This window comes from Oculina patagonica, chromosome 9 (assembly GCF_052425735.1).
Source record: "Oculina patagonica isolate OP01 chromosome 9, crgOcupat, whole genome shotgun sequence".
NCBI lineage: Eukaryota > Metazoa > Cnidaria > Anthozoa > Scleractinia > Oculinidae > Oculina > Oculina patagonica.
The window spans coordinates 13,700,242-13,710,831 of NC_135766.1; the positions used below are offsets into that span (position 1 = coordinate 13,700,242).

The following is a 10,590-nucleotide window of genomic DNA, read 5'->3' on the forward strand; positions in this document are numbered from 1 at the left end:
CTCGCTATTTTTTTTTATCGTGGAAAGGGAGCTAATTAAGGTGGCTCCATAGGGTTTTGAGATATTACGGCGCGCGCACAAGTTATTCCCATCATGAGATCATTTTCGCGTTATTTTTTAAACTAGTTAAATAAAAGCTGCCGAAATATTAAAAACAAAGACTAAAATATGTTGTGCATTATTTTTTTTTTAAATAACGGCCTTTGCTTTTGAGCTACATCTACCCAAAAAGTCCTATTTTTTGGTGTTTTCATTGCTTTGATCTTAAATTTCTTTAATTTTCTTCGATGAAAATTTTTGAAATTCTCCCAACGGATTGAATCTGATGAGAAGTAACTTTTAAAAACAAAAAAAGTAGGGGTTGTCAAGGTCGTTTTTTCGTTTTTGGTTATTTTGTGCTTTTTTGACTAAGCAAAAAAACTGGCTTACAAATTTTTTTAAAAAAACGGCAAAAAGGGCAGTTAAAAAGGTATCACATCTCTGCCAAATTTTAAGGAATATTACCGAAGGAAACTCTAGTAAATCCCAGGGGAAATTTTCTATTTTCGCCCGAATAACAATTACGTCATCAGAATAGAAATTGTCAAAGATCGCTATTTGAGCATGCGCGAACTTTCGAACCATACGAGTTGAGGTGCACTGACGAGCGTTTGCCGTTGTTTTCGGTTTTTGTACGAATATCTGTTAACACAAAGGTTAGTTAGAGGCATACCTTAACCCTTTATGTAGCAGAATCTCTGAAATTCTGCTCGAAGTATCTCACAATCGCGGAGATTTTTCTCTTTTTTCTCTTTTGCTTTCGATCGTACGAACTTTACAAAAGCGGTCAGAAGCACCGCGGACGTTGTAAACACCTCTTTGGGGTGTTGTTAACTCTTTTATCTGCTCAACAGAGGAAAGTACGGGTGTTGTTTTATTGGCAGGAAGCAAGTCTCGCGTTATCTCGCCGAAAATTTCACGCTCGCGTGAAGCCGCCATGTTTGTTTTCATTTGCCAGCATTTCAAGCTCGCCCATTTTCGTACCCATTTTTCGCGCGGTCAAGAAACCCTATGGAGCCATCTTAAGTTTAAGGACTTAAATTTGTGGCGTTTCATACCCAACGTGCAAACTAGGGCTGTGAGTCGAAAATATTAAAAGATCTTCAAAACAAAAGCAACAACCTAACCTGTATAGCACCGTGTATAAAATAGGGTTGTTAGGAACATTTTTTGTTTTCAGTCATCAACAAAGGGACTGTGTTAAAGAGAGTCCTTTATTAAACATTTAATTTGCTGTGGTAGATCGCAAGGATTGTTCATCAAGTAAAAATGGACACCAAAGTTCTTTAAATTATTTCTTACCTTGAATACATAAAGGCTGAACTCCTGTCCAGGAACCATTTTCCTGGCAAACACGTTCTGGAGATCCATTCAGACAATAACCAGGGTTACAACTGAAGGAAACATGTTTGCCTTCCCAAAATTGCTGTCCGTGAGTAACGTGCTGTCCGTGTTGTACGCTTTCAAGTAAAGGACAAGTTCTACGACCTTAAGAACAGTAAATAAAGAAACAGTCATATTTTCCGATAAACGGTTGGCTGATACCAAGGTAACTATTATAGAAATATTAGACAGGAATTGTAATCACTACTTAGCTGCTACAAAGACAACTGTCTATGCACAATATCATCAAAACAGAAAATGAATGCTTGACTATCGTCAAATTTCTGTTTGTGATAAATCTAACAACTTCGATTATAAATTGTTATTGATTTGTTGCAGTACTGATGTTCTTAGAAGAAAGTAAGTTACAGGCATGAAACTTCGTACGTCACTTACACGAAGGCTGTGTACCACTCCAGTTACCGGAAGACAGACACATTCTTGTAGTTGGTCCAATCAAACGATATTCCGGATGACAAATAAACGACACAGATTGACCCGTCCAATGTTGTGAGCCAAGTTTTTGTCCGTTTAATGGATAACCAGGATCACCACAATTGACTAAAGCTGCAAAATAAATAAATAAATAAATTAGTGCATAAACAAGATATAAAATAAATAAGTACATAAATAAATTAAATCACATAGAATAAAAGCTTTACAAATATTTGAATTGTAAGTACAAGAACTTTCGAGCAGTTGTTGCGAGTTACAATCGATTTACTATCTAAACAGAAACTTTCAAAAATACAGTGAAAACCAGTTCAACGACCACTTCCTGAGACTCCACTTTCGATCATAATTTTGGAATAATTTCCTTCAACTCTAAAATTCTGTGTCGCCTTTTTGTGGTTACCAAGGTAACCATTATGCTACCGCCTGGGTAAGTAAGTGTAATGTAAGTAAGATTTTACGAAGCACGAAGTTAGAACGAGAGCGTACCGAAAGGGCACGAGGATTTCTCAAGTTCTCCAGGTAGCTTTTTAAGATTACAATACTATTCTTTAGAAGCATACGGTGATGAATTGTTAGGATTTAGTTATATATGAGGATTCCGATAAAAAAAAAAGCCACTTTCGCAATCATTATGGCGCGTTCGAACTGTCCACGATCGACAATCGACTGCTTTGATGAACTGCTGGCGAACGTAGTTGTAACATGATGCTTGGCACGTGCATATGGGCGAACGTAGTTGGAATATGATGATTGCCACGTGCATATGGCCGAACGTAGTTGGAACATGATGCTTGGCACGTGCATATGGGCGAATGTAGTTGGAATATATGATGATTGCCACGTCCATGTGGCCGAACGTAGTTGGAACATAATGCTTCGCACGTGGATATTGCTTCGAAGTAATATTTTCCGAAGCACGAAGGAAGAACGAAAGCGTACCTGAAACGGCACGAGGATTTACCTAATATTTTCTGGCCATGCAAAATTCTCGTACTGCCCTTTAAATATCGTTTCTTCAGGAACGATGGCTAAAAAAATTACCAACAAGCAGCTATTTCAAAAAGAAATAGTGTTTCGTTTCCAGATTGCGGTAGCTAGGGCGAGAATAGCGTAATCTTGAGCTTTACATCAAGGAAATAAATGTTGTTAGACATGGCAGTTGCACAGCTTGCTATGCGAAACTGTCCACACGAAATTTGATGTTTTAACAGAACTTGACTGTCTTCTTTTTTTTTTCGTTTCCTCAGAAACGATACGGTATTATTTTGGCTTCGATGTGAACTATTTACACAGTGGGGGCTTCTATCCAATCAGAAGAACGGTCGTAACCACAAGGTAAATACGTTTGACCGAAGACAATTAATTTCGTAGAAACATGTTCTTCAAATATCGGAAAGATATTCCTTAGCATGATAAAAAAAATATTGAGATTCGTTGCAAACAGAAATATCTGACGACTGCAATGGTTTTAAGTTTGATTAAAGCAATGTGTTGTAAGAAAACTAGAGAAAGCTCTCGTAGCGTTTAATTGTTAAGTAAACATTCTAGCGATTTTCTGAAACGGAAGTTTCAAAAAAGAGAAATATTTATGTGTTACTTGCACTCTTGAAAGCCAAACTGCAGCAGGACGTAGTTTATGTCTCGTTTACATAAGATGGACAGTAGGTGTTAAATGGGAATTTAAGTTACTACTGAATATGAAGTTCTTTTTTCATTCTTCACTCGTGCATAAATTCGGCAAATTCAACATACACTAGGACCTTCTCCAAATTAAAGTAAACCACAAACCCACCTCTCCTTAAGTGTTACACTATTCTCACCCTTCCGCAATCTGGAAACGAAACACTATTTTTTTTTTAAATAGCTGCTTGTTCGTTCTGAACTTTTCGTGTCGACTCGAATGTTTTCACGATTCACGTGACACTGATCACGCAACTCCGGATACGTCCACGCGAGAATCCACGCGCAATTTTGCGTGTATTCGCGCGGCTTGTGACGTCGAAGATCCCGTGAATTTTCCTATACACATTTATACATTAATCTGTTACATGAATTGAACACTCCTGCATATATGCCCTTCTCTTCAATCAACTTGTCCGTTTTGGGGGCACGCTAGCCCTTCCGTGCGAGCAAACACGGCGGATATGCCATGTCATTACGCTTTTGTTTGCGTTGCAAACACTCTGATTGGTGGAAGTTTTCTTCCGTTTCAGAATATAGCTAGAATGTTTACTTCACAATCAAACGCTAAAAGAGCTTACTCTAGTTTTTTTTCCAATACATCGCTTTAATCAAACCTAAAACCATTGCAGTCGTCGGATATTTGTATTTGTAAGGAATCTCAATATTTTTTGGTCTTGCTGATTATTATCTTTCCGATATTTGAAGAACATGCTTTCACGAAATTAATTGCTTCGGTCAAACTTATTTACTTTGTGGTTGCGAGCGTTTTCCTGATAGGATAGTAGCCTCCACTGTGTAAATAGTTCACCTCGAAATTTATTCTTCGTCCGATCGCTACAAATTTTGGTAGAATGCGTAACAAGGTTATTACCCAATCCCCCCGCAAATTTGAATGTGGCCTACACGACAAGAAAGAACTATTGATCTTGAACTATTGATAGAATGTCTATTGATCTTGATCGTCAACTGCGAAATACAACCGATGAATCGATCGAAATCGAGGTAAAGTACAAACGCACATGGTCTGAAATGCAGTGAAATGTTATTTATATTTATATTGCTTGGAATCAATATCTGAATTTATCTCTGAGTATAAGGAGATCGTTATATTTTGCAGAAAAGGGTCAACCCGTTGCCTTTAATATGTTTTCCGCCTTAGTAGGACCAGAGGTAAACCAAAAACACATTTAGACCCGCCAACATCAATATCTGTTATTTGTTTTGCAAGAAAGCCTACGACAACTACGTTCACCAAAAATCTCTCAGAAAATCTTTAACATATTTTTGTCGATCTGATTTCTTGTAAAATAACTGATGAAGGCGGGAGTGGGGGGGGGGGGGGGGGGGACTACTTTCATCATTACTACAGTATGAACATTCCAGAACTATTTTAGCTATTCACTATTTTCTCAGTTCGACTGTAAACACAAGTCTGTTAAGAGTGAAATTCTCTATTTTTTTAGAATTTTAAGTCACGACTATAAAATCGAGTTTTTTTTTTATTATGCCAAAAAGACCCTTTGGGGGAACTATTTTCGAAAATATTATATAATACTTCTAGCAAGTTTTACTTTTTGAGTAAACGAGGAAAGTTTGTAATTCGAGCCCATGCTGTCTGTACGCCGAAAAAAACTAATTAATTGAGAGCAATTTTGTGGCATTTTCGTTGCGCTCGTTCTCAAGTTCAGAAACTTGCCATGAGTTCATTTTCACATGAGTAATTAACCATCCTTAGGTCTTCCTTTTGAACAGAAAATCTTTATGAAATATATAACTGTTTACATCTTTTTACCCGTTTAAAAATTCTACCGATCGCAATTTAATTTACATACCAAATTTCACCTAACTTCAGAGAACCAGAACTCCGAAGGGGTATACGTTTCTATCGGGAAAACATGGGTTCTTTGGAAAGCTTAATCCTTCCTTCTTATCATATCCGAAGCGTTAGTTTGGCCCGTAAAAAATGAGTGAGCTAGCACGTAAAATATAGAGGCACTTTTGGCATGCTTTCGCCATATTTATTCTACAGCTAACCGGGTAACGACGAACTATACATGACTATATTGTAATTTGGTCTTATACTATCGCCCTTATCAGTTTCAATGAGTTTACTTTTTTGTCACAAAACTACAATATCTTAATTTTTAATGTAAACGAATTGTTTTAATAAAACACAAGGCACTCAACAAACACAACAAACAAACACTCACCGTCGTGCCGCCGTTAATAATAGGCAGTTTAAGATACGCTACGGCGAGGTGCTACTACGGCTACCATAACCGAAAAGGTCTGGGGAGAGTACGTCTCGGCAGTCCGCCAAATTTAGTGTAAAAGCAAGGCGAAATACAAACAAACATAGGCTAAGGAGTTGAAAATCTCTTTTATTTGGTTTTCCACAGCCGAATGGCTTCGCTCAAAAAAATATAGTTGTTGTTTGCTTTGCTAAGACTAACAGGATAGTTCTGAGCGAGAGATTCTTTCTACAGCAGCAATACACAACAACACAACAACAACTAAAATCGATGAAATGTTATAATTTTAAAAATACGAATATTGCAAAGAATACCGAGTTATGAACTGAAATATACCAGTACTCACCTAAGCAAAATGGTAGCGGATACTTATACAGCTATAGTACATCTCCGCTAAACTGTGAAGGCAAAAAAATCGCACGCTCAACACGAGTACTTTTCTTTTCCATACCGACACTTGCACCGAACGAATTCGTCAAATTCAGGATAAGAATTTTTAAGCTTATGAGCGACAAACCCGACAATTGTTCGACTACAATTAAATTCAAAGGATACAGTATTCGTTGGAACTCTTAAAATGCTGAGAAACTCGCCGAAGAAGGACAGAGAAGAAAATAAAATCCGACGTACTACCACTACGGCAAAACCTCCCGACTCGCGTAGTCAGATTTCACTCTACGGCTGGACGTGACTGACTGACATGCGCAGTATCTTATATTTGGAGAAAATTACTTCCGGCAGCCGTAGTAGCGCCTCGCCGTAGCGTATCTTAAACTGCCTAATATTTATGTGCGGAAGACTGCGTGGAAAGGGATTTGTCGCTGTTGACCGTTTCCGTTGATCTTATTTTTAGTTTTCATAATAACTCACTTTAGTTTGAATCAAGAGGACATCCAGGAAGTAATAAAATATCTTTCAAACGATGCATTCGTGTACAGGGCCCTTTTATCGTTTATGTTAATTGCCAACGAGACAGGCGAGCGAAAACGCGAGCCTGTCTCGGCGGCAGTATATAGAGCCGTGCGTAGTGTGAGGGCTATGCAGAAAAAATCTCAGAATCTTTCAGCTCGATTTTCGTGTAATCCGGTTCCGTCAGTGATATTTTTTGACCATATTAGGATGTAGGCGGAAGTTGTCGAAAACACAATTTCCGATGTTTTTAGCCAATCCGTTCTGCAGAATCTGTTCAGCACGTGCACACTTTGTTGTAGTTTGGCCAATCAGCGCGCTACTAATTTGTTTAGCACGTGCATGATGCATTGCCAACTAAAATTCCCAGACAAGATGCGTGTCAGATAACAAAGAGGTTTCAAATCTGTTCGCTTCAAAAAGCCAAAATTCCCGAACTAGAGATTGAAATACGAAAGAAACTTGAATTAAACTTTGTTTAGAATTTAATTTCATTTAAGATGAAGGCAAGAAATGCATTACAAAGCTTCAGAATTTCCAAAGCTTCGAAAATTTCGAAGTCATACAAATTTGCATGCGTAATTAAGTTAGGTCGGGCTATGAAAACAACAGGGAAACGAATTTGGTGTCGTGGATTTTATCGATCAGAAGAGAGCTATTTAGAGTTTTTTTTCGTTTCTCGAATTTATAAAATAAATGCCCTATACTTCATTTTTTTTACTGGAGTGTCTAGCTTGGCCTTGAATTTTCTTTAAAGCTGTCTCAACAACAACAGTTTAACGTGACATTTGAGACGTCACGCATTGCGCGTGATGAATTAATTCTCGGAACGGTGGTAGTAAAATAAAATAAACTTGTTCCATCTTTGGCCACAAAGATGGAACCTCAAATTTGTTGGATACTTACGTGTTGAGTGGATTTAACTGCAGTGTGGAAAGTTCAAAATGATTTGTTTTGGCAAATCTTTGTAAAAGTTTGCTTTTTGTTTCATAATGTACTTTCCGAGTTCAGTGGGTCATAGCAACTTTGATTAAGACCTTTAGGACTTAAAAAAAAAAAAAAACTAAAACAGCAGCGATAGCGGCATCGAACGACAATGGCTTGAAACTCTCAAAAACATGGAGTTTTGAAGATTTCTCACTGAATCTTCACTACTTTCACGGTATTATTTTAGAACTTTTTCCTCATTTAGCCTTCACAAAATCGCATTTTATTCCAGATACATTCAAGATTTTCAAAGAAAACACCCAATGTTTATTGATCGGACCAAAATCATAAAGCGTACTTTCAGCCAAACATTTACAATTATCCTCCCTTCTTCTCTCGATCTCCCGTTGTACTCGTTGGCATTTCTACCGATAGGTACCACCAGTTATTCTGATTATTCTTGTCACGCAAGAAAATTGCAATAGAGCGGAAAACAAGCCGAATCACGTGCACGGGTGACCGGAAGGAAAAAACTTTGTTTTGAATTTGGATACACCTTTACGCCTTAAGCCGGAAGTAACATGAAAGCGAGGCCTAAGGGCCACCAAAATAAAGATGGCGGACGCTCTGCCAACTACAGTGGGTGCAAATCTTGCAGCAAGAAATACATCCCATAAATGCTGTGCCGCAGCACTGTGTAATAATCGGTCGGATAACAGAAAAGGCCTCACGTTTCATGCATTTCCGAAAGATGATCACCGTAGAATGCAATGGGCAGTGAAAATGAAACGATCTGACAGCAAGTTTAAGTCGAATACTTCTTTGTTTTGCTGTTCAGAACATTTTGTTGCTACGGACTACAAGCACAGTTTATCTGGTAAAAGGAAAGATCTTTTGCCATCTGCTATCCCTTCACGGTTTCAGTGGACCAAAACATCAAGTCTCGAGATAGAGAGGGCAATGCGATGCGAAAGAAGAGAATCACAGGTAACCAACGCGTACTGTAAGAGTTTGTATGAATGTACTATATAAGAGCTTGTATGGATTTGAAATAGAGTTGAGAAAAATATCTCTTATTATCATTGAAAGCTTTAATAAAACTTCAAACCTTACCTGGTGTCACTTTTTTTGTCTTTAGAGTGCTTTAGAAAGCCATACGCGCGAGAAATCAACCATCACATGTTCGGCTGCATGTTCAAAGAATGAAGGTCATCCAATGGAAACCAGCGGAGTAAAAAGAGAAAACGAGCATCAAAGTGAAGATTTGACAAAGGTTATTGTAGATTTAAAACGCCAGTTGGCATTGTCAAAGTTTGGCGTGGAAAGGTTTAAGCATAGTGATGATGATATTTTCTTTTATACGGGTTTCCCAAATTACAATACTCTGATGGCATTCTGGGAGTATGTTAAACCCTGTGCAGAGTCTTTAATTACTTGGAACTTCGCTCGAGGCAAAAGCGAAGAGAACATGACTGCATTTCCATATCTACATGAGGTAGAAAGGGAAAGGGAAAGGGGGCGCAGCATTGAGCCAATTGACCAACTCTGGATGTTTTTAACAAGAATAAGACTAGGGTTATTTGAACGGGACTTGGCTCACCGGTATGGTGTTGCTCTAGCCACAGTTTCTGATATTTTAATTACATGGGTCAATTATTTATACATCATGCTGGGAAGCCTGCCAGTATGGGTTCCCAAGGATAAGATCAAGCAGCATCTGCCAGAGGCTTTTAAAGGGCGGTATGAAGATATCAGAGGGATTTTTGACTGCACAGAAATTAAATGTGACATGCCTAAGGACTATCAGACACACTCTGAGTTTTACTCAGACTACAAGTCCCATGACACATACAAAGGCTTTATTTGTATCTCTCCCAATTGTTGGGTGACTTTTGTCAGCCACCTGTATCCTGGTCGTATAAGTGACAGAGAAATTGTGGAAAAAAGTGATTTTTGTAGTCTTGTGGAACCTGGTGACAAATACCTTGCTGACAAAGGGTTTGATGTACACGATCTCATGGCCTTGAAGGGTGCAAGTCTGTATATTCCACCCAAGAGACAATCAGTACAGGATCAATTTACAAAGGATGAATGCTTTGAGACCATGAGCATTGCTAATGTTCGGATCCATGTCGAAAGATCAATCAAACGGGTGAAGGCATGGCACATATTTGATCAAGTAATACCACTGACAATGCATGGCTGCATTAATCAGTTATGGACTGTTGCATCACTAATTGTGAATTTTCAAAATCCAATTCTTACAGTGTAATATGGACATCATAAAGGTGGCCTAATACTTGTTACTTTATATGTATATGAGATAAGTTCATGTAATTGGAATGTGCAAGGACATGCATATGGCACATGCATGCATTGTACTTGTGAATGTACAGAACAAGTGAAGTATAGTATAAGTGAATTCTGTACTGTCTGCTCACTGATTTCAGTATTGCAGGTTTCTTTCTGTTAATTCATTCTAAAATGTAACTAAGTTGTGGACTTATTTAACAAGAAAAAATTCAGAGCATGATTGAAAAAGAACGAGTTCAGTTTGGGCACCATAGTTTTGGACCACAATTCCTTGTCAGGAAAAACCCGTTGCTTGAATATGTCTCCTATGCCTGAATGTGCCACAAAATCAATCCATGAGAGAACAGATAGGCCCAACTGACCCTGAAGTTGATAATAATATGCATGCTTAGTGTTGAGTGTAATTTGCCCATCTTTTAAAACCAAAAAATGGTTTGCTCCAAAAGAAGGGTGGCCAACAGTTTCAGCTATTGATAGACCCATGGAGCCTGCCTTTGGGTTAGTCTTTATCTCTAGTCCTCCAAACTTGTCATTTGACATGGGATCAAAAACAACACGGTCTAGAGATGCCCCCAAATGAGGTAGGGATGGGTTGACACACAGGCCAACTTCTGCCACTCTCAGTCCA

General features: G+C 38.3%; 1 protein-coding gene across 1 annotated transcript; it reads left to right on the forward strand.

Moving 5' to 3' along the window:
- Nucleotides 1-9,036: 9,036 nt before the first annotated feature.
- On the forward strand, nucleotides 9,037-9,921 carry LOC144664959 (uncharacterized). The gene has a single exon (XM_078526154.1). It carries the CDS (start codon nucleotides 9,037-9,039, stop codon nucleotides 9,919-9,921), a length of 885 nt encoding a protein of 294 aa, XP_078382280.1.
- Nucleotides 9,922-10,590: the final 669 nt, after the last annotated feature.

Excerpts from the sequence above, each read along its gene's own strand:
- LOC144664959 (XM_078526154.1), top strand. The coding sequence starts at position 9,037 with ATGGCATTCTGGGAGTATGTTAAACCCTGTGCAGAGTCTTTAATTACT.